Source organism: Anomalospiza imberbis, chromosome 9, assembly GCF_031753505.1.
Source record: "Anomalospiza imberbis isolate Cuckoo-Finch-1a 21T00152 chromosome 9, ASM3175350v1, whole genome shotgun sequence".
In the NCBI taxonomy this organism is placed as follows: domain Eukaryota; kingdom Metazoa; phylum Chordata; class Aves; order Passeriformes; family Viduidae; genus Anomalospiza; species Anomalospiza imberbis.
The window spans coordinates 4,647,448-4,671,789 of record NC_089689.1 but is presented as its reverse complement, the minus strand read 5'-3'; the positions used below and the strand labels follow the sequence as shown (position 1 = coordinate 4,671,789).

At 40.9% G+C, this 24,342-nt stretch overlaps 1 protein-coding gene across 3 annotated transcripts in view; it reads right to left on the bottom strand.

Annotated features, from left to right (window-relative positions):
• The window catches only part of COP1 (COP1 E3 ubiquitin ligase), a 125,007-nt gene that overhangs the window by 36,360 nt on the left and 64,305 nt on the right, over positions 1-24,342 (bottom strand). For all 3 annotated transcript variants that reach the window (XM_068199451.1, XM_068199452.1, XM_068199453.1), the window contains exons 15-16: positions 18,635-18,751; positions 408-525 (exon numbers count right to left, since the gene is read on the bottom strand). In XM_068199451.1, coding sequence (XP_068055552.1) covers positions 408-525; positions 18,635-18,751 — 235 coding nt within the window. The remainder of the gene's footprint in view (positions 1-407; positions 526-18,634; positions 18,752-24,342) is intronic.

Genomic DNA, 24,342 nt, shown 5'->3' with positions numbered 1-24,342 from the left:
ACTGTGGCTTTTCCTTTTCTTCGGACCTGCTCAAACCTGCTCTGGACTGAACACCCAGAAGAGATCAGCAGCTCACACCTGTGGCCCACCAGGGAAGTTTCCAGCGCCGGAGGGACTGAGAAGAGACTGAGTGAGCCCAGCTGCAGCCCAGGGAGGAACTTTCTGAGTTTGTCTCTCTTTTGGAGCGGCAAGAGGCTTTATTGTTCAATATTGTTTAGGTTTTCTTGTTCAATAAACAGTTTTTTCCACTTTTCTCCAAGGAGGTTTTTTTTCCCAAACTGGTTGGGGGGAGAGGCCGATTGAACCTGCTTCCTAAAGGAACCCCTTTGGGGTTTCTCTCCCAAATTTGCTCTGAACCAGGACAAAGGGCTACACAGTTTTTAGCCTACATAAAAGGCAACACTTACGCAGAGACGATTTCTTCCCCGCTGACAAATTTTGCATAGGAGACTGCCTTGCGGTGCCCTTTGAACACCATGATGGGCTGCTTAGTGTTGCGGAGGTCGTAGTAGTGAACACAGTGATCTGCAGACAAGGAAGAAAAGCGGCAAGAAATTTCATCACTTGGGAAGGATGCACAGGACCTGCAATAATCACAGCAAAAAGCCTGCCTGCAGTTTCTACATCCCACTTCAAGCCTCATCTAGGATAAACAGTCTGTACTACAGCAGAAGAGGATTCCTAAAACAGCCCCAGAATTCTTTCTGCAAGGGTCCATGCTCCCTTTCAAAGGGTCAGGAAGAGAAAAAGGTGCATTCACATGTGTGTGCCTGTGCATGTGTCCTCCTGCAACCCCCACGACCCTGTTGAAGGCAGCAGGTAAAAGGACTAAGGACTCTCACCTCTTCTGCCTGCCTTCTCAGCTCCCTGCCCAGCCACTCCAATTGCCATTTCTAATTCCCAGGCTCCTTCTTTTCCTTCTTCAAGCTGTCCCCCCTTGGAAAACTGTTAAAGAACTCAAGGGTAAAAACTCAGTCTGCTACTTAAACCGGATTGTGGAAAAACAGGATTAAATTTGCCATGCTTGCTTCTGGATGGATAACCTTCCTACCTTTGTGTTTTGCTTCTCTGACTTTATTACCAATCAAGAATGAATTAGCATTTTTGCTAATGAGGGAATAGACTAAATTCCAGTTCATTTTAAGACTTAATTCACAGATGTGCCCCAGTGCCACAACCATATGAAAGGGATCACAGCAGAATTAGTGATACGCTTGCTTTCCTACACAGCCAAATGTCAATTCCCAAGGAACCAGAAAAACAAGAAGAGAAAACCTCATGAGACCCAAACCCCAAACACCCTCACAGTGCTCCTTCCAGCTCAAAGTTAATAAGCTTCTTCCTTCTTAACTTTCAGCCTTTAATGTTGAAATTCATTTAATTACCCTTGCTGTTCTGGATGCACAGGGAGGGAAGGCCACACACATGGAAACCAAGCTGGACACCTCTCTCACTGAGCAACTTGTGATACCCAGACATCAACTGAAATCTGCTCCCACCCTCCTCCCACTGAAATAATGTCCCACTGGTGGAAGCTTGTCACAAAGCATAGACATGAATTTAAATGCCAATAGCTACAGTTATTTTTGTATTTGCACAGCATTTCAAAGCTGGGTGCTGTCCTCTGTACAACTGAGAGACCTGCTGTGGTCTCAAAAGCCCACGTGGTTTGAGAGATAACCAGGTTTACATCACTCAAGCTACTGCAACCACCATCAGACCAGCAAGGGGAGCTCCTCCCCCAGATTAAGGAACTAACTGGTGGCCATGGCAAGACAGGGTGGGGACTGTGTCAGAAGCACCTTCAATAAAATAAGATGGACAGGCAAATTACCTTCCCCTCTCACTGCTTCCAGCACTTTACTCTCTGCAGATAACCAGCTCAGAGGTCTCTCTGGGTAAGGATTTCTGGCTCTCTTCCTCCTCAAGGTGTAAAAGCAGATGCTCCAAGCAGCCACACCAAGTTTTCTCCACCACTTACACTGCCAAATTACTCTTAGGTTGAAACCCAGCAGCTATTGCACCCCTTACTATCAGCACTGAAGATGCTGTGCCCCAAGCACTCTTTCAAACAGCTCCTGTGTCTTTCACCTCTGAAATACTAAACCTCCAAACAAAATCCCAGTGTGCTCCTACCATTTGGGTGTTTTAATTAGCTGCAGAGCAACATGATGTTGCAACAGGCTTACTGCACAATGGATTAATTTTATAAGGGACTTTAATTAAGCAGTAACACTCTAACAAGATCTGGGCATCTTGGTCTCTTCTACTTCTCTGAAACTGGAGCCAAGAAACTCCACAGTTTTTCATCTATCCAGCAGACCTGTGGGAGCTGTGAAACAGTTAACTGGCAATTGTTATTTTAATGAGTAGAATTATTCCAGCAGGGCTTTTTATTAGGAATCAGTTCGTGGATAAGCCTTTCAAGTCCATTTTTGCTTACAGTTTCAACACTGGCCCATCATTAGGGCACCCTTCTGAGCACTACATTTTATCCTTCCAGAAAGTGGCAGGGAAAGGGATACCTGCATGTGAGCAGCTGGAGCAATGCAGACCGGAGAGAGCTGTAGCAGGGCAGACAAGTCTATTTGCAGAAGAGAACCATGAAGTTGCATTCACCTTCCAAATATCCCTGTAAACAGCTCAAAGCCTGGCAGCATCTGGCCCCAGCACGGCTGTGCCTCTCGGCATCAGCAGGGCAATCAATCACTGTCTGCTCTCATCACAACGGGTCTGAGGGAACCAGCAAGGCCACTGGGCTCCAAAATTAGCCATTTAATTATTAATTGATTATTTCAGCAGACAAAGTGTTGGCACCCAAATGAGTTTTAGTTTTTTGTTTGTTTTTTTTTTAATTCAATTGAAGCAGCTATTTTTAAGTAGATATATGAAGATGAATGCTCACTGCAGTCATTAAAATCTGAACAGGTGGTCATGTTTTACAATTAAAGAGATACTCTGTCTTGTAGGCCATATGGACTTCACAAAAAACATGATAAAAATGCCACCTGCTGAGGAAGCAGAGAGCCCCGAAGTGAAACGAAATGAGAAAAATACAACTCCCAGGTACCCTAGCAGAAGCCTTGTCTGGTGGACTTTGATGAGCTAAACTTGTCTGGGAGGGGAAGCATCTCTGGCACACCAGTAGGTCAGAGGTGAGGTGGCAGGGTGCTCTGGGAGGCTCAGAAAATGAGTTTTTCCCAAGAGGCAGCTGAAGGTGAGGGAAATGGAGCAGGCAACGAGGGGAATCAAACACTTCGAACCTATCAGCTCATCCAGCATCCCAGCTCTGGCTGCTGCCCTCAGCATCCCTGGCAGGCCATGGAGCATGCTCCACTGCTAACCAGCAACACCAGGGGTATATGCTTCTTGTTTGCTCCTCAAAATGAACATTAATATCATAATTCAGCTAACTGCCACCTCAACTAGAAAACTCACTCAGAACAAGTTCATCTTGGAACTCACATTTATAGAGTTAAAGCCTCCTGCCTGCCCAGCCCTTGGGCAGAAACAGCTCCCTGCTTCACCTTTTCTTCCTCATTCAGGCTTAATTTAAATATTTATGAAATAAAGGGAAAGAACATGTATATATTTCATAACAAATTAAACACTCCAGAACAATTCTCATCTAGTTCAATGTCACCGCAGAAGCTGAGAGTGACAGAAATCTGTTGCTATACCTTCTGAATTCCAATGTTTGCTGGGAAGTTGTTTTATTTTTTAGACATGTATTTTTAAGTGATCTCAGAAGGCAAAAAGGACAGCTAAGCTCTGCCATTGCTGCTGAGAGGTCTCTGACCACAAGCCTGAGTTTTTAAATAGTGCTTTTCCATCACGCTCAGCTTACTCCCCCTTAAGACACTGCTGCTTTCACCTTTGAGCCATCCAGTGACAACTAATCAAGAATTCAGACTTCTCCAAACTCCTGAGATCGTGCCACCTCTTCAGTAAATACAACCCATGTCAGCAAAGGATGGCATCCCTCTCTGCTCAGCTGCTCATAAATTCACAACACTCCAGCTGGCAGGAAAAGGGCAAAAGAGAAGGATGGGCTTGTGCTGAACAAGGTGAAGGGATCAGCACCTCCTCAGCCTCAATTCTAAGATTCAGCTTGGTTGCAGGGGTGGGGATGCAGTAAATGAGCTGATAATGTGGTTACACTGTCATAGAAAATCAGGTTTCAGAACTTCTAAAATAAGAGAATTGGGAATTGTTAATGGAACCAGCAGCATCATAGGTCATCTCTGAGTTGTTCAGAAAAATAGAAGTGATCTTGGATTTTTAGTTGTTTAAACAACAGAAAGAAAAGGACAGAGTCTGTTTTTCCCAAAAGTGATTTTCCTTACATTTAGACTTGTTAAAAAAATTTACAAAACTGCTGTTACCAGCAGGCTTTAGGTTCAACACCACCTATTGTAAAGCTCTTACTGTGTAGTGATGTGCAGCAGCTCCACAAAGAGCAGCAAGGGTTATGACAGGGTGTCACACAGCAGCAATTCTATCCACTGAGTACCAGCATACACAAGGCAGCCACACACAAAAACCAGAGAGCAGAGCAACCCCACTCTCTAGGTTACATTCATCTTGTAGGTCATGTGTTTCACCCACTTTCACAATGAACATTAATCAGCATCAACTAATTCACAAGACCCCCCCAGGCTTTTTTCAACCAAGAACCACTTACTTGAAGGAATATCAAGCCAAGGACAGCAAAACAAAAATTTACCTGCAATGCAATGCAACAGTTTTATATTCAAAGGATGTAACCACTAAAAAGACCCAAGAGCTGCATACAAAGGTTCTGTGGCTCTCCTCTGGAAAACTAAATTGCTGGAGAATCAATGCCCATTTTTCTTATTTCAATCATTTAAAAATGTACATTTCTCAACTGTTCAATATTTAGATTATTGATCCATTAAAAAAAGAACTTCTTTACATTACTTGGATTTCTCAGCACTCACAGACTTGAGAATATAATGATGCTCCTTGTTCCACAGCAAATGCCATGGACAAGAAGATGCCCATATTGAAATGCACAGCTGTCAGGTAGGCAGCCAGATGTTAATTAAGTGGTCTGGTAGAAGTATTCTGTGATCAAGGCACATTTTGGACTTTTTAAAAATAAAATACATCTTCAATAGCAAACCTAAAGGTCAAAATAATTTCATACATTAATGCTCTGGCTACAGCCTGCAGTCCTGCACATCTTGTGCTACAGATCTTTTACTGAAACAGAGGCTCAGGCTGGAGTGTAATCTTTAATGTGCTCTTGTGCCTCCCTGACCATGATGGTCTGATTTGTTACATCTAGTAACTCATGTCCTCAGCTCATGATTGCCCCATCTTCTTCATTTGTCTGTTTTCCTCCATATGAGCTTCAAGCTTGGATCAAGGCTGGCTTGTTTCCACCAGTGAAACTCTGTACATCAGCAGTTACAATAAGATAGGTTTATAGTCTGAGGGAGTCTATTTAAATGACCTGTTTAACAAGACAAACTGAGTCAGAGCAAATTTGGTGCAAGATACCTCTGCTTGCCATCAATTAGATTATGCTGGGGAAACCAAAAGAACAGCAAAATAAAAGGATATAAAACAAGCCCACAAAATGCTTTTCATCAGAATGGAAGAGGAGAGACAAGACTTCGTAACATTTCATTTCAGTTTTATTTCCATTGGCTAAAAAAAAAAATAAATCCTGGAGGAAGCCTCTATCACTCAAACATTGAAGGGGTTAGCTAACATCCAATTGTATATATTTAAACATCTACCTACACAAATTGATCTTTCCTTTCACTCGTTTCTCCTCTGTATACCAAGTGTAAGCAAGATCACTCAGTTTTCAGGGCTCTGAGAATTGTATCTAGGCAACTTGTTTAGCAGGAAAATACATCCTTATGCCTTCAAGTGTCCAGGGTACAGTGGTTCAAATCAAAGCTTGCTGTGAGTGTCTCTGGGTAAAAGGAAAGAGCACCCACTGTTATTTCCCTACGTGGTGTGTCATGAAAGAAGGGATAAGCCATCCTGATGAATATTTGCTGAATGGAGATAAACAAGAGGTAGAACAAGAGAACTTTAGATGGGTTAACCAAAAGTCTCCTTTTCGGCCAAGCTCAGTGTGATTTCTTGATATAAAAAAGGAAGCTTGCATCCACAAAGGTAAAGTCTTTGGCTGGACTAAAAATGTAAATAGGATCAGGAGACTCACATGAAACCTCAGTTTTCACCAGGAAATACCTTTCTTCTGGTTAGGGAGGAGAAAGATGAAGGAGATAAAAAGGAAAAAATCCTGATTTAAAAATAAACTCAAATCACTGTACTTACATATAGTACAGTGAGGATGACATGGCACATTAGGGTACCTTGGTCCTTAGAGAAACCTGAACAAGGGCCAGGTAAACAACACCTGAGGAAAGGCTGCCATCAGAGCCCAAACCCTGAAAATTAAATGCTTGAAAAAACACTTCCTTAAATTCCAAAAGCCATCTACCTAGCTCCAGAATTACTTACAGACTTACTAAAAAGCCATTAATAAAAAAGTGGAACTTCTCCAGTGGATTTTCTATATACCTGTGCACCAGGAAATGGAGCCTCCCTGCCAAGGCAATGATATCAAAGGCTGGTTGAAAGACAACTTTAGAATTTAATTATGAGGAAGCTCAAATGAAACTTAATCCTATATAGAATGCCATAGCTGTTAGAAATCCATTTTTGCTTAGGGGCTCTGAAAGTCATGGAATACTGTAGGTTGGAAGGGACCTCTGAAATCCAGCCAGTCCAGTTGTCCAGTCAAGGATGGACAATTTCAAGGATGGATTCAATTTCCAAGTTAAATAATTGTGTTCAAAAGTCCTACTCGGTCACGCTCCAAGCATTTCCAAAGACAATTCTATAAACTCTTCCCTCAGCTGTCTTGAAAGTGCTCTTATGTCAAAGGATTAGGGAGATTTTTTTTTAACACAAACTTGCTTCAGCTTTTTGCTATTGACATAAGAAAGGCAAGGCATGAGCCCACCTCTCAGCATTACAGCAATAATGTTTAGGCTGTGTTTTGCTGCACAGGTTGCTGGCTTCTCAGATCTTTCAGGTTTTGTCTATCTACACCCACAATGGGGGTGGCATGAAGCACTGTCATACAACCTTAGCTCTCCTTTAATTCCCTTTTTTTTCTTACTAGTGGAAAAGAAAATGAACAGCTCAATTTTAACTGCTGCCAAGCCTGTAATATCAAACAACAGTACCTGCAGATCTTCATGTGACTGAGGTGGCTTTATTCAGAAAGTTTGGGGTAGATATTTAATCTTCAGAAAGGCAGGCTGGAGTTTGAACATCCATATGTGGGTCTTGCTCTGGAGAGAAGACTGAGGACATATGACAGCTGAACATTCCATCTATGGGAATAATTCAACTCCACAAGTGAAATTACAGGGAGTGACACCTCCCCCAAAAAATTCTCTTCCAGAGCAGAAGAGACAGCAGGGAGGAAAAAAAGGATCTTTATTTCATCAACAGAAATCAGGGTGGCATTTGGAAAAAAATAGTGAAGAAGTCTTCCAGCCAACAAAACACAATAAAGAGATTTATTTCATTTGAGAGAGTAATACTGGAATGGGATATGATGAGCACAGGGTTTGGCCTATCACAAACCACTTCTGGGAGGGAAGACAGTGTGATAGTTTCCACTACATAACAGAAATAAATGCTTCAGGAAAAGAAAAGATATGACAATGCATTAGGGGAAAGAAAAAGTGGACTTGAATTCACAGGAACAAAGTCCTGCACTAAAAATTAGCACAAGAATTTCCTGAAGAAGGAATTAGATAATTTCAACAACAGTAAGTTGACATCAGTGCCCTCTGCACAAACAATTTCCCTTACTGTAAAGGCAAGAGATTAAAAATGGGTTTAATACAGCCTGAAGCAAAGAACCTTTGCAGACAAAGCTGTCTGGAGCACCTTGCTGAAGAATGCAGTGTGCTGCTTCTCTCTTGCAGCATGACAAATCACATGAGGAGCAGACAGCAGAAATCAACCCATGTCACTCCAACACCTCCCCCCAGAACACTGCAGCACAGGTAAAGCTAACTGGTATTTTTTATTTCTCCTGTTTGTTCCTTCCCTTCCAAAACAGCACCAATAAAGCAAGAGAAATTTATCCCAACAGCCGTTATCACAGGTACATTTAAATGTTTGCTGGAAATGGCTTTGTATTCACAATTTTTTCTTCCAGCAGAAACTGCAAGTGCTTTGTTCGTATAATTAAGACAAAATTATTCATTCATTTTATGCATTTGCTTTTTCCTTTTCTTTTTATCTGGAGTTTCCTTTGCAGTGAAGGAACAGTTTTTCTCTGAATAACTATTTTCTGCAGCCCTGGGGAAATCTCTTCTAGAAGCAATGTGCCTGTCCACAGCAGCAAACTGTAACAATGCCCTTATTTTGTATTTCAGGTGTGTGTCCAAGATGATTTGGGATGTGTTACTTCATTTATATTTGCTCTCAGAGTTCTGTCTAGACAAGTGGTACCAGACTCCTGGGGAGGTCCTGCACACCTCCTCTTCACAGGAGTCAAACATTCAATGGCCACCCAAAAAGGGACTGAACTTGAGAAAAGCATTCAATACATATTTTCCCTGCAGGTGAAAACCGCCCCCATGTGCTCCAAAGACTATACAAGATTAAGCAAGGTCTGTATGATTCATTTTGCTGGTAGCAAAATCTTAAAAATACCCAAACAACTAAACCCTTTAAAGTGAGGAAGCCACAGAGCCCGTGATGTTAGTGAGGAGATGAAAGGAAGTTTCTAAAGCAGAAGAAGGCACATGGGTATTTGGAGATGACAACTTAATCTCATTTTCCTACACTGCAATAGATATGATGAGCAACAGCCTCCAAAGATTAGATTTAAGGAATCCAATGGAAATCCACCCTCAAAAAAAATCATATTTAGGGAATTCAACACAAATCCAGCCCAGGTTTTCATTTAAACAAACAGAGCACACAGCTTTAAGAAGAAGGAAAATGACCAGCAGTGTTCAGTTTAGCAAAATGGATGATAAAAGGAGCACCATGAGAAAGATCTACTCCATGAAAACTGAAATAGAGGGCTGAGGTCAGACTGAATGTCTGTCAGTTTAATCTCTGGCAAAACCAACAGCACAATAAGACCCTTCTTCTTTTCCTTCCACAAAAGAAAGGCTCAGGGGTGTCCCAGCACAGGGTTTCAGGTCAGCACTTGCAATATTTTGACAGAGCTCTGCAGGAAACACTATACCCTGCTTCAGCCAGTGATTTGCATCTCTTACTCACACCAACTGTACTCTTTTTTAAAAATATATATACCAATACTAGCAATCCTCTAAAGATCTATATCTCCCTCTGCTGAACAGATAAAGAGAACAGCAGCCTTGATGGGAACTGCCAACTGGGTTTTTAACCTTTGTATTCCACGGATTCCCTATTTCTCAAAGTTAGAGATGACATTTGCCAGGTTATGCATAATGGTCTTTACACACTGGGGACATTTTGTTACTGACTTGTCTAAAGCTTTTGATACAGCAGCCCATAAAGCCTTCACCCTAAATAACTTGTCTTACATTAAGGAAAGAAGGAGGAGACATAAAACATTAGATATTAATCAGTTGGCAAAAGGACTCTGATGAGAGAGGGAAGCAAACCAGATTTTTCTAGAACTCTTTTGAAACATTGACCTTTATGGTTTTAAAGAGCTATAGCAATTTCTCACAGGAGTAAGGGATAGATGGCTTCTGTGCAAGTCAAGGGTTGTTGTCTATCAGACTTAGAGAAACAAAATATCCAGTACACACAAGCAAGATTTACTAATGCTACAAAACTAATGAAGGCAACAGCAGTAATAATAACCTGCAGCTCTGGAAAGAATGCATTCTTCACATCTTAAACAGGAAAAAATAGTTAAGTGCTGTTCAGATGCAACATTCAGTTATGCTCTTAACACAGCTTTTCTCATTGCATTATTCATGCATAACAACTCTACATGCACTAGTGCCTGTAAGCTGATGTCCAAAATAAATTTTATGACACCTGGAACATGTGAAGAACAGTCATTTTATGGAAAAAGGTGCTTCAATCCATGCTGTTTAAATGGACTAGACCTTGGAAGAGATGAAGCTTCTTACATGAGCAACAGGAGCCTTACTTGTACGAGGAGTGCTGGGTACCTCTATGAAAGCTAAAAATACCATGTCACTTGCTGAACACATCTCTCCCAATTCAAGATACACACTGCACACAACAAACACTCTTCTAAATGCTAAAGCCATGTCAGCCCTGGTTCTTGAAAGAATCAAGGCCACAGAGCTGTGATGGAGGGAAAGGGCAGCACAGTCAGATACCCTGGAACCACACATTCCAAGAGGTCAAGATCACGTAGACAAGGGCTTGAGGCATTACAAAAGATGGATGTAAAAGGAACATCCTCCCTAGGATTTTAAGAGTGCATTTATGAAGCAACAGTTTTCAGGTTTCTGTTGTATGAGCAGACATCATACAAAGAGAACCAAACAGGCTTCAGAGCAGTCAAAGGGGCTCTAAGGAAAGGAAAGTGCAGGCTCCTGAGAACCTGAGTTGGCCAAATTATCAGTCAAACCTGATTTTAGTCCAGAACTACATTTTGCTTCACTAGCCTGAGGAGATATTAGTCTTAACTAGCTTCTGCAGATGATGATCTGATTCATTATCTAAACTGACCTCACAGCAGACTCCACTGGAAGAGAGGAAGGATATTAGAAGTGTTACAATTGCTAAAACCCAAGCTTCAGATAAGAAGGCTTAAACCAAAGGTATGGTGGATGGTGTATACAGGGAAACAAGCACAGGAAAGCATGTGATGATACACAGGTATCCAAGGTGGAAAAGAAACAACATACCCTAAGCAGGCAATGAAATAAATAACATGAAGAGCAACTGGATTTGCACATGTGTCTACAGTCTCGTTTTTTGTTATTTTCTTGAGATTTAAATGGCGGATACAAACCTTGCCCAAACATTCAGAGCTCTACTCTTAAAAGACTCATGCAATGTTGAGATGCTCAGACACTATGAAAAAGTACCTTTGATATGAGAGCCCACACTGCACTCACTGACTACAGATTTTCCTGTGCTGCGTGACAATCTTCACCAGTTAGTATGGAAGCACAGCACCCAAATAAAAGGCTGAAATAGTTAATCTATGCAGTCTGAACAGGAGAAAACACAGGAAGCCATTACAAAGGATGCAATTCCAAAGAGCAATTCCTTTGAACGAGCTACCAGAAAAACTGCAGCTTTGGAAACTGCCGAGGTTGGAAAGCATTAAACTCTTAAGGGATACAGCAACAGCTAGCAGCAAGAGCAATTTGGCATTCTGAGGAAAAGATAAATGTTGGAGTTGGCTATCTGCTCCTGAATTCCAAGGCTCATTTCAATTTAAATTTGAATTTCGTCACATTGACTAAATGACTTCTGTGCCAGTTGTAAGACAAAATGTTCAGGAAAAGAATATTTAAGCAAACAATTAGCACGCTCATTTCTGCCAATGACAGATTTATCCTTTTCTCTAGAGAATCAAATGGAGCTTTTCAAGTTCATTTTATTCATTCACTTGTTACTGAAGTGTGATAACCTCTGGGACAACGTTAGGAAACTCCCCAGTAGGTCTCTATATTGTTAGTCACTATTCATTGCAATTGCTTTATCCAAGACAAGTCAGATACTGCTTTTTCTGTGTAAGTAAAAAGTTCTATCAGCTCTTGAACTCTTAAGGCTTATGTGAAAATTGCACATGCGACACATCCTGCACACTGATGAGAGGTTTCAAGTCCCTTTGTGATTTCCTAGGAAGCAGTGGCAGCAAGGCAGGAAGACACTACCTGGCAGATCTGGCAGCATCTCTGATGTGCAGGAACAGAAAAATCAGCTTAACTACAAAGATCTTAAGTCTAAATAGCATGGTATAGGTGCAGTTCCTCTCACTGGCAGTCCCGAGGAGAAGTACAATGTGATCTACCTACCAGAGGCAGAAAGATTGCCTTCACCAGGACAGCAGAAGGCTTGGTTTGATATCTCACCTTCATTTACATCCCAGGTTCCATGAAGAGGGATAACATGTAAGTAAAACCTTCAAAGATTTGTCCTCACCAAAAAAATCCCTTTAAGCTCAGTGTTTCCACTACAATAAGTACTTCGGGACAGAAATATGATCACAGCCTTACTGGCCAAAAATACAGATTCCTCCAAACAACCCTTAACTGACTGAAGTGCTGTAATGCTTTCTAATGCAAAAGGAAAGGCTTTGCAGTGAATTCTGGAATGAGTTTGAATTAAAGGTGACAAATGTGCACTTCCAAAACACAGACCTTGTCCCCTATGTCCCCTGCCAACAGCCTCAGAGATCATGGACTAGAGGAAGGTTTATTATTACCTATCCACAAAATGGGAAGACATACTGCAGGTAAAGTCCTATCCAAGTGATGGGCAAGCCCTGAACTGCTGCATGCCACTGCTTTCATCAAGGTTCAATTCTGAGCACTCACTGCTGTGAAGTTTTTCCACAGGTTTGAAAGAAATGCCTAACCTTTGTCTGTGCCTTTTAACACTGAGCTCAATTCACACACTGAAGGTAATCTCGTAGCTCAAGTCCAAGGAAGATGCCTAATTCCACCCTAAACATGTCACATTCACACAAATAGATCCTTTCTGAGTCACTGCAGGCTTTCAACAGAACACACTACTTACCCATGAGAATCTATTAAGGTAAGACCTTGCTCTCAGCTGGAAAACATTAATTCTCTTCCAAAAAGGCACACTACCTTCTTGGTCACTGATATCCCATCATTCTTCTGAGCTGAGTGACAAGCCAGGTAAGTCACCCAGATCTGAGACAGTGTACAAGGCTAACTCTACAGGGAGATGTTTGGAAAAGAGAAATCACTGCTCCAGTTACTGCAGCAGAAAAATCATTATTTCACTGGCCAGAACAGTCTCCAAAGTGGCCCCACTTGGACACCAGGTATATTAGAAAAATGGCTTGATGATGATAAAGCCACTTTTGACCCCGAACTGTAAGTACATCAGGGTGCTGCAGAGACCTTAAGGGGTGGGTAAATAGCTGCAAGTGAAAACAAAGCTGTTGACACAAAAACAGGAGTCCTTCATAATGCTGCTTCTGATCCACAGCATCAAATTAGTTTTGTGGCCATTCAAAACCAGAATACAACACCATTGTCCAATGCTAAAGATGGTGTGTTAGAATCCTAGATGCTGAGAATTTTAAACTTTCTGTGCTTAAAGGCACAGACCCACAAGAGAACACCACATTTGACCTAAGATTGTAGAATAAACTTTTAAAATTGATTAATAACACTAAAATTACGAGTGTGTCGTTAGTTAAAAGTCTGTAATATCACAAGGTAAAAAACTTAAGAGTTTAAGATTTTAGAATATAGAAATAAATATGAAGCAAGATAGAAGTTTTAAGGCAGAGGCAAGTTACTCTTCTTTACCTTCTTCTTCTTAAGTTTAGTTTTGTGATTAGGCAAAAAAGTCCACATTACGAGCTTCGAAAGATCACTTATTAAGTTAAAAGAGAAAATAATCTAAGTGTCTTTTCTTAATTAGATAGGTTAGTTTTAAAAGACATTGTAACAAAAGTCAGCCATTTTGTGCCTTACTAATATAAAAGCTACCAAACTCACAGTAGTGAGACTAACACAAATAAGAAATAATAAACACCTAAATCCAAACATAGAATACGTTTCAAGTACTTTCAATCCCAACCACAAAAAACCCATAATGGTGCACAGGAAAGATCTTTAAACAGCCTGGAAAACATGGTGGGGAAGGGCAAAATCACCTTTGAAGGAAAAGCAGAAAGTGGAGAAGGGAATAAGGAAGAGAGAGAGCTGGTAAGAGAGGAGAACCTCAGCATTAAGAGCAGACCTCATGTTCACTGAGGGTTTGCCCCTTGTTAGTAAATACTGTCATTGGTACAGGCTGCCAAAAGCCTGTCTGGGGCTGGCACTGGTGCTCAGTGGATCAGGGAATAACCTAATCAAACAAAAAAAAAGACAATTCAGTTTTGGCCATGCTATTGGTAGAGTGAAGGAAGAGATGGAAAAGCAAAATCTGGGATGTTTAGGAGGGAGTGTGGCATCTCCAATGCAGGCAGTCTCAAACTCTGTGGCTGTAAGTAGTAAGATCAGCATCAATCAGCACCATCCCACTTTTGCCCTGCTGTGGTCACCTCATCTAAACCCACACTATCACGAGTTTATGACAACATAGCAAAGCTGTTTTAGAGACTGATCAAAGCTAAAAGTAATGCAGCAAAGCCTTAAGTTCTGACTATGCTGCAGCTGTTCTGTTGCTATCCTGTCCATATGTATTTCTCTGCTGCTTGCACTTATTTTGTAAAGCTCCTGGAGAGGAGAAAGTCTCTGTCTTGCATCTCTGCAGCCCTAAGAAACCTCTCTCAGCCCTCAATCCAACCTGCTAGATTTGTGGGTCCTACAGGGGAAAAATTCAACATTTGAGGAGATGATGCATCTAATGTCATAGAAACTTCAGACCACTGAATTCTTACAAAACCTCTGCATAATATATGGGAAATAAAAAGTCAGTGGTAGCTGCTGACACTATTACAGCAGGCTGGGAATAAAACATTCCTTCTATCAATAGCTACACTGAGCTCACTGGAGTTCGCAGACAGTCTGATCTCACCCAGACTGCACAACTTGGACATTCCAGCTGCGAAGTGCATGATGCATTTTCAGCCTTTAGTTTTTTTTTAAAGCAGGGAAACAGCACTGCTACAAAATATATGGGTTAAGGACATCAGTGCTATTGCTGAGGCAGAACAATAATAACTTCAGCCATGATTTATACAGCTAATTTCAGAATAAAACTCTGTTTTTAAAGAGGAAAAGACCACAGAATGACCCGATTTTGTATTTGGCAGTGATTACAGTTTATACTGGACAATGTTTCAACTCAGTAAGCATGCAAATAGAATATTTTATTAAAGTAACAGACAAAAGCGGTCTTTTCTTCTTTATGTGCTCTCTCCACTGCAACAGATTTTATCAGGCTGAAGCCAAACACACCCAGCTTTCCTCTCACCTGAAGTGCCTGATTTTAAGTGAATTACTTCTCAAACCAATATCCATTTCTCTCTTCTATAGGCTCTATTTCTAGTTTATGCCCCATTTGTTCTGTTTTAAGCTACCCAAAATAATTTTTTTGGTCATCTAAAAGCTTCAGAGTGAAGAGTCCAGAAAAGAAACTTATCTATCATCCACATTAGATGCTAATCCTGTGATTTGCTTTTATAGTGGCATCTAAAGCTTGTTTTCCTACATCATCTGAAGCCAGCTCAGTGCTCTCTACTAGAGAAGTGTTCCTCATGGAGATATACAGTCTAACAGCACTTTTAAAGATGGCTACATTTAAATCAAAGCTTCACAGCAAATCCTGTGACAGAAACCCCCCATTTCACTCACTGTGCCACAGGGTTTACAGCCTGACTTTGCTTCAAAATCCATCCCTACAGTCCTTCAGTTCCCTCCTTTTATTTGGCAATGCAGCATGTAAACCGGGTGCAGGTGGAAATGCTTTTATAAAGCCAGACCTCTGGTTTGAGATTCCCTACAAAGAATGAAGCTTCAAAGGAGAAGCAAAGTCAGGCTGTGAACCCTGTGCTGCCTCAGCTCATGGAATTCATGCCATGTGTAGGCAGATCTCTAAGGGACCTTGGTACCTTCCTTACAATTTTTCTGTAAAAGAGAGTTTTAAAATTAGAGAAGGCAGAAAGGTTTCACCTGTGCATGATGTAGAATCGTAGCAACAGCCAAAATATTTCTAACAAGGGAGAAGAAATGTAAGATGGGGACAGAGTGGAAAGGACCTTAAGATGGTCATTCTATTTCTGTGGTGAAGGCAAGGGAGGAACCAGCACAGAGATGCTGATCCAGCTGAAGCATCTGATTAGGAAAACCCACTTCAAGAAGGCATTCTGAACAGATGGATGCAAGTGGGCAAGATGCATTTGTCAAGGGCAGAGAAGAGCTTTTCTTAAGCAAGGTGTGAAAGAACAGGACATTATGAAAAGATGCTTCAGCTTTATGAATGGTTCAGAGAGAACCTTTAAAGAAAATAGAAATGTCAACCCTGAAAAAATCTCTACTTCAGTCAAAATTACATTGCTTAAAGAAGTTATGCTGGCTTTCAGCTATTCTGCATTCAGAAAAAAGGAACTGAAATGTGTATGTAATTAATAGTATAGCAAATCAATTTACTTCTTCCTTTTATAGCTCAAATATTAAATACCAATACTCCCTCCCTAACCATTTTATTAATTGCTTACCTTATCAAGTCTTAAACTATAGACATATACACACACAAAAATACAGACACATATATAGCATTAAGCTCCATCAAATCAACAAATAAATTGAGAGCATATACAGAAATCATACTTCTGTTTAAATACAATAAAAAAACTGTATGGGGCATGAAATGCTCAGCAGTCTTGGCTCTTCTATCCTTGAATAAATCACTGAATAAGTAATTGAAACAGTTTTCAAAATGTGAAAATCCTCTTCGCATGTGAGCAAGCCAAGGCAGGGCTAAGACAGCTTTCTAAAATTGGCCACTACACTGGTCACTGAATTAGTATTCAGTGTTGTGGACTGCTCATTTTTATTTCTGCTGGGAGCAAACAGGAGTGGTCAAGTCAGTGTGCCCTGTTCCCTGCTTTTTTTTTTAGTACTACTCAAGGAAGGCAGCTTTGACTCTTCCTTTATTAATTGTATAGCCTATGTGACAACTCATGCTATTCAACAGTTATGTGCCTTTTTCCACAAACTAAATGAAATTATTAAGCAAGACTAGCTGAAGCTGATGGAGAAGAAAAACCTTTGTCTCCATCATAACACGTTAAACATGACTGTTTTACTATAGAGTATGAAAGCAGACACTAACCCATTTCTTTGCTCTGATTGTTTCTTAGGAGTTCAGAAATAATGTCTTTCAAGATTCCAGTATTTCTTTTAATATGCCTTTTTTCCCAAATGTATTTATGGCTGAAAGATCAATTAGAATTCCACTGTGGGAAGTAATTTCCATCAGTTCAATTACCCCATGTAATTGTTTCAGCAATATAATAATATCAATCATAATATCAAATATCCATTTTTATTTTTATTTAGAGATTCAATTACCAAACATCAAGCAGATGTAAACACTTCTTTCAATACAAATACCCTTTTACCCCTCAGCATCCTCTAAATCATAGACACATGCATGCAGTCCTTTAAAACCTCCATGAAACTCTTAGGGCTTCCTAATGCTTCTTTCTCAACACACTTACTGAAGACAAACCCAGTTTGTTAGATCTGGGTGGGGACAGAGACACTGCCACCTGCTCCTACCCCACATGCCCTCCAGCTCCAAAAGCCTTCCTTGATTTATCTGTGCCTTATCCCCCCTCTGCCTTTCAGGTGGCACAGAATCCCAGTTATCTATTTATCAAGAAGAATTCTGTTTCATAGTGCTTTTGCAGGTATATTTTAATCAGTGGCTGATCCATTTGGAGCTAATGCTCATCTTTCCCTAGACTTTCCCAGATAGTCCCTCTCATTCAAGTGCTGCTAGTAGGTTCAACTATTTGTACATGTAATTCACTAAACTTCAGAGAGATGCCTGGCAAGCAAGTCAATATTTTACACTCCAGCTTGAATCCATTTCTGGATTCAAAATGTAAGTTTATTTTTTGCCTCCTAAGAGTTACAACCAAAGTAGAACTGGCCTGGAAATGAGAACACCTGAATGAAATGGCAAACCAGTGGCTGCAAGAATGATCAATGTACCTCCCAGCATCCAGAGAGAACAAATGTTGTCAGAACAACTAGTTACAAGTCCATTAAAACTCCCCAAGGAGAAAGGAAATGCAGAGTTGGTTAAACATTTATAGGCACCTGTGAGTTTTAGTTACTGTATGCATAGCACATACAGCTTCCTCCCAAAGCGACACCTGCTCTGCTCTCAGATCTTGGTGTTATCACCAAGATCCATTTAATCTAAGTGAATAAAAGGCTCCTTGTGCCTTCCCCACTGACTATTTAAAAAAAAAATAAAAACGTTAACAGCCATCTTTGCCCAGCCTAGGAAAACATGAGCCCACCCACAGGGATTGTAGTTGGAGCTATGGGAACATGCACAGCCACAGCTTTACAGCATGCTTCAGGTAAAACCAGTTAAAATTCCCAGTATGGCTTTGCAGTATTTATAGAACAATATTATAAATCAGAAAGAGCAGCTCTCATCATGTTAACACATTGAGACTCCCACAGCCGAGCTCTGCCTGGTTGCCTTAGTGATCCCAATAAATGCACTGGGTGATTTCTTTACCTGCCTTATCTCTGATAAAGGCACCCAAATGAAAAAGCCAGGCTGGGGCATGACATTGACACATCATTGTAGCACTTGATAAGTTTTACTCAGAGATATTTTAACTGCAGAGACACTTCAGTCCTGGGCACACCAGCCAACCTCACATCTTTGAGGAGAAAGAATAAAGGAAGGAAGAAACAATATCCCTTTGCCCCAAATCCCTTTTACCTACCTGCACAGCCAAAAGCTAGGTGATACCTAGAAGATGGGCTGAATTTGACACAACACACATTAGCCTTGGCCTCAATGCTTGCGACTGAGTTGTCCAAGTTGGTAGACCACAGCTTCACTAGAGAAAGGGAAAGAGAGACATGAATAAACAAAAAACAGCAAAAACATGAACTTCATCTGAAAGGCCTAAAATCTAGTTATTTCCTGAGTAAGATTCTGGAAAGCCTCAGCTGCTAAGATGTTAGTGAGTCTAAAGAGTCAGTTGTCACTGGTGGTTGGTAAGTTTGAGAATATTCTCAAGTCCACGTTGTAAATATCAGAGCAGGTGATTAACCACATGCTATAATCTCAGTGCTTAAGGTTACTGCAGTGCATATCCATACAACCAAGGACAGGAAGGCTTACATCCTTTTTTGTTCTTTGTCCCTGAGCTGAGATGCAAGAAATCCATGCTCCAAAGCAAAATTGCTTTGCACAGAATAAATATACCTAATTGTATGCACAGTGAGTGAGAACAACTTGTTTTATTCTCGAGAAACTGGCACAGACAGGAGAGAAATCAGTATGCTGGCTTCCTATGATGCAATAATCCCTTGGTAGAAGAACTTTACTGTTCTATGAGAGTACCACATGAACACTGATTACACTACGTGCTAGAAGGAGCTCTTCCACTAAGCACTCCAGTGCTTCAGAGAATGACCAACAAAAAGCACCGGGGCTTTTCAAAACACAGCCTTCCCCACCTGCCAGAAACACTTCAAGCACCATTTAACCTTAAGATGAAGAGTGCCAGGTGCCCCTCACATAGTTTATCTTATTATTAAAAGCTAAACAATGCACTGCCTTTGGCCCAGATAAAGGAGCAGCAGATTGACATCAAGCCCCATTGATTCATACAAGGCAGAAAAGACTTAAACATCTCCCCTCCCTCTTTTCTTGATGAGTGGATCAAGCTGTACTTGAGTATCACAAGCTGCAAGCAGAGCAAGCTGGAACCAATGTTAAACATGCAGTTGCTACATGAAGGGTTAAAATCCCCTCAAGAGCTCCCCTTGAGCTGCACGGGCTTCTTCAGATGTGTGGCCAACAGGTCCTCCAGTCTTCTTACTGAAAGATCCCTTTGGAGGTGAAGTGAGCAAAAATGGCAAAACAACAGGAACCTTGCAACCCACTGTGATCAATACATGAGAGATAGCAGTCTTAGGGTGTGTCCCCCACCCTCTGTGTCACCTCCTGGTCAGCATTTCCCAGGGGCTTTGAGGGAGAAGCAAGGTTTCCAGTTGGGTTATCCAAGGATGTTTTAGAAGACGAAGGAAAAGGAGGAATACTGGCAGGCTGATTCGAGTGCTCTTTCTAATAGTGTGGCAAGCAATGAAAGCAACAAGACTGGGCTGTTTCTGACCATACAAGGATGGAGGAAACAGCACTGCTCAGAGCACACCAAGGAATCATTGTAAATACAGCACTGTGTGGATATCTGGCAGCTGCCTGGAACCATCAGAAAGCAGCACACACAGACACCAGCAGAAATACAAACCCCAGTGGCATACTCTATTTGCCCAGAAGCATTATGTAAAATTCAATGAAAACAGCACTCAGCCTTAGGTTGGTTTTCAGAAATAAATGCATTCTCATTGATCAGGGCTGTAATACTCATCCTAAACACCTGGCTACATTTTTAAATGAAACAAAAGCCTTGCAAGCATGGCTTAAGAGCTCTTTTCTCCCAGGCAAGATGAGATGATAAAGCTTCTCCACCATGTTCTGCACTTGGGGGCAGAGGGGAACAGGAACAGGGAAGAATTTTGCAGAACAAGAAAATATTTAAATTTTGCTTAAATAAACAGACACCAAGAGATGAGTAGTCTAAGTTCTGGTGGCAGTCAAGGCCATCAAGTTTATGGATGAGATAAGAAGCAAATAAAACATGTTTATGAGAGAACAGTTTCAGCAGACAACACCACTTCAACTTGAGGAGTGTGGGGTAGGTACATGATCTCAAGTTCAGAGCAATACTCAGCCAAAATCTAGTATTAAAACAACACAGGCTGTCTTTGAAGCTTTCCACCCAGGTATTTAAAGCTGCATCCAAAGCAGCCAAGTCTCTCCTTGACCTCCCCCAACCAAACAAATGGCCATCTGGTCCCAGCTCTGTATCAAAAGCTAATTGAGGGCTCTGTTTCAGCTCAGCTCCTTTTTTCATTCAAGCTTGCAGGTCATAAACTGAGCCATTTAATCTGGTGAAGAGACAATCCACGTGCTCAAAGTCATCATAATATTCGTTACAACTGACAGGCACAGATTAGAGCCTGCAATTTCTGTGATCTAACTGCTGTGAGATACGCCGGGCTCCAATTATATCTTAGTCAGTACCATAAAAAGGATAGATGGGACACATAACAACACATAATGAAACATGTCAAGTTTTACCTAGAACTGCCTATTATTTTTAAAAAAGAACTGACAGGCTAATAAAGCATAATTCATAAGGGTAGAGTTTATTTGCTGTAGCTTTCATCGGTTTTGCTGTGGTCGAGGCAGTAATTATCCAACGCAGATGTCTTGGTAACATCTAGAATTGTGTTGATGAGATAAGCAACCATCTGAGATTGACTATTTCTGAAACACATGTTCTCAAAGCATATTTTCTGTCATTTTGCAGCTGCTGAGAGACATCTTTATGTGCCCAAATACCTACCCCTCACTAGAGTATTAAAAAGATGCCTCCAGAACAGTCTTGTCAGTTTGAAATGTTTAAGTCTTTTCAAGATGTTTTTTTTTTTAGTTGGAGCTTTACACCAAATGGGTAAGTTCATCAATTAATTTTCCATGTATCAGTTCTGTGTCTAAACACTGACTAAAAGACGCGGAAGCCTGTACTACAATAGCTGAAGGTTGATGTTCACAGTTGGTACACAGAGTAAGGTTGTTTCATCCAGCCTGTCACTTGTGAATTCTTATCTGCTCATCTGCTGCTACTCCAGAAAAGCTCTAAGCCAGGAATAGGATCTTGATACCAGAAAATTCATTTGCAGAGATTAGCAGAATCCCTAGGAAAGGAGAAAGGTGCTGAATTGCCCTGCTAGGCAAAATTTTGGATCCACTGCCTTGTGCAGGGGTCAGGAAGGTGGTGTAAACTGATGACTGTCAGTAGGCAGTGACTGCACTCCTTGCATAAGGCACAGACTTTATTGTCAATATTATATCTATCAACATCATCTTGACTTCTTCAAGGCACTTCCACTAAATCAATCCAACAACCCCACAAATCTCCAGAAAATTACTGAATTTTTAGCCAGAAAAATGACCAAACTGAAGGTTCAACTTGATATTTTGAGAGCAATAAATACCTACACCTCAAGTCAACAGAAGCTGAAGGAATGAAATATCAATGAAAATTAAGTCCCAAACAATCCTGTGAAAGTTGGTGGAGCAGACTGAGCTACAGTTCTCAGGTCATTTCCCCTCTGTAGAGGGATTTTCTTTTATTTTTAATGAAGCCAACTTTACATATCTGTGTTGCCAGGCTGAATTAAGGGGCACTATAAAAAAATAGCTGCAGGACTAGTACCAGGGTCTAATTTACTGAGGCAGCATGGAAATTACTTTCCTTAGATGTAATGAGACACATGCCTGCACTCCTCCTTGCCATGAGACAATGAAAAGTAACTATTGCTACAAACTCAGAGCTCTCAGGTGCTCCTGTTCAATCCTACCTCTCAGTTTTGAGCCAGGAATTATGAAGGAACTACAGATGTAAAACCAGGCCTCTTTCTTAATTTGAATTTATCAGTTCTTCTTCTGTCTTCTTCAGTTTCAGACAGCTTCAATAACAAGACCAGAGAAACATATGATCACCCCAAAAAAGACATCAATCCCAGTGAAGACGAATTCTACTCACAGAGCATCACAAAATATTTCACTGTCCCTCATCTGCTAACTTTACCATGGCCATAAAACTCCACCCCCAATGCAGAATAGACAGCTGTAAGTCATTAGCTAAGTGCATTAGCTCTAGCACTGTCCTGGTACTTTGATGGCATCATTTTGCCTTCACAAAATTCTTTTCTTCTCCAAGAGCAGAAATTCACCCTTTCCTACTTACATGAGTATCACAGCTCCTGCTATTATTATATGCATAAAAGAATTGAAATTAAGGCTGTGCCTACTCTCCAAGCTCCTTGTAGAACAAGTAAACACCAATTTTGCTCACTGCTGCCTAGTTAGAGTATACCTTTGGGTCCCTATAGACATACACAAGTACCTTTGCCCCTTGAAAAAGAGAGTGCATAACAACTGTAGATAAAAGTGAAGGGTTTGTACACACAGTAGTTATTCTAAGTACAATAATGCTTTTATGCTGTCATTATCTGCTATGAAAGTAGGAAGATCTTCCACAGATAAACATATTCTGGATTATCTTCATCTCACAAGACGGACAATGCTAGAACCTGGGGCCCACAAGGATGCTGCTTCTAATTATAGGAGAATAATTTTCTGCCTAATAGCACTGCTAGCATCCCCTTTGCAGAGCCTGAGCCCTGGCAGAGAGAGCTGAAAAGCACAGGAGTTTTCATTCATAAGCACCTTCTCCAACACACACCTACTTTCAGAATTAGCTGCTGACTTGAAAAGACTGAGGAGAGACAGGCAGATACGCAGGCAAGCAGGAAGAACTGGCAAAGCTGTCCCTTTTTTTTGCTGCCTTGTCCTGACCACTTGACAGGGAAATGTGATACTTGTGCTTTGTGGGGAAGAACGATGAGATTAGCTCCTGCACGCCTGGTGTGGCCTCAAAGGAGCAGAGAAATCAAATAGGACAGGAAAAGTAGATAAAAGATCTTTCCTGCCAGACACTCTACCTGGCCAGACATGTGTTATTGTGTATTAAAACTGACCAGAACTCCACCAAACAGTCACGAACATAAACAGAAAGAAAACATTTTAAATTAGGCAGGTTTGAATTAAGATACTTGTCATGAGTGTTACCTAACATTTAATCCTTTCAGTGTGATCATCCAAATGGAAGATGGACATCACAACATTAATGTGGACATTTTGCTGCTACTGATCTGTACCTCAGAAACTTCTAAAATCTGTGCTGACACTCCATTTGTCTCTAAAGGGCTTTTTATATATGTAAATCACACGCAAGTGATGGTAAAAATAAAGGATAAAATGTTCCAGATCAGTTTTATCCACCAAAATCCCAATACACCTTCAAAAGACCTTTGTGAATTGAAATGCAGGTTATGTGGATCTGCAGGTTTTATTGCAATAATTTCTAAGTAAACAGTACACTTTTAGAGACAATTACTGAAGAAGTGAACAGTCAAACTCAAGACAGAGGCTCTGCTTGCAGCTGGGCTTTGCAAAACTGGACACCTTGTTAAAATGCTAATAAATGCAGATCTACCTGGCAGATTAGCTTTTTATATGCATGGCAAGAGTGGGGAGCACTGATGAAGAGGCTATTAACTTACAAGGTGAATATTCAGTCCTGCTGCATTTAAGCACACAGAAAACACACCTATCTTCCATCAGAAAAGGAAAGGGAAGTGTACTGAAAACATTTTAAACTCACCTTAAATATAAAATAATCATTAAATTTTTGTAAATGGAATTACCAGCTTTGGGAACTGTAGTGACAGGACAAGGGGAATGGCTTCATACTGCCAAGAAGGAAAAGTGAGATGGGCTATTGGGAAG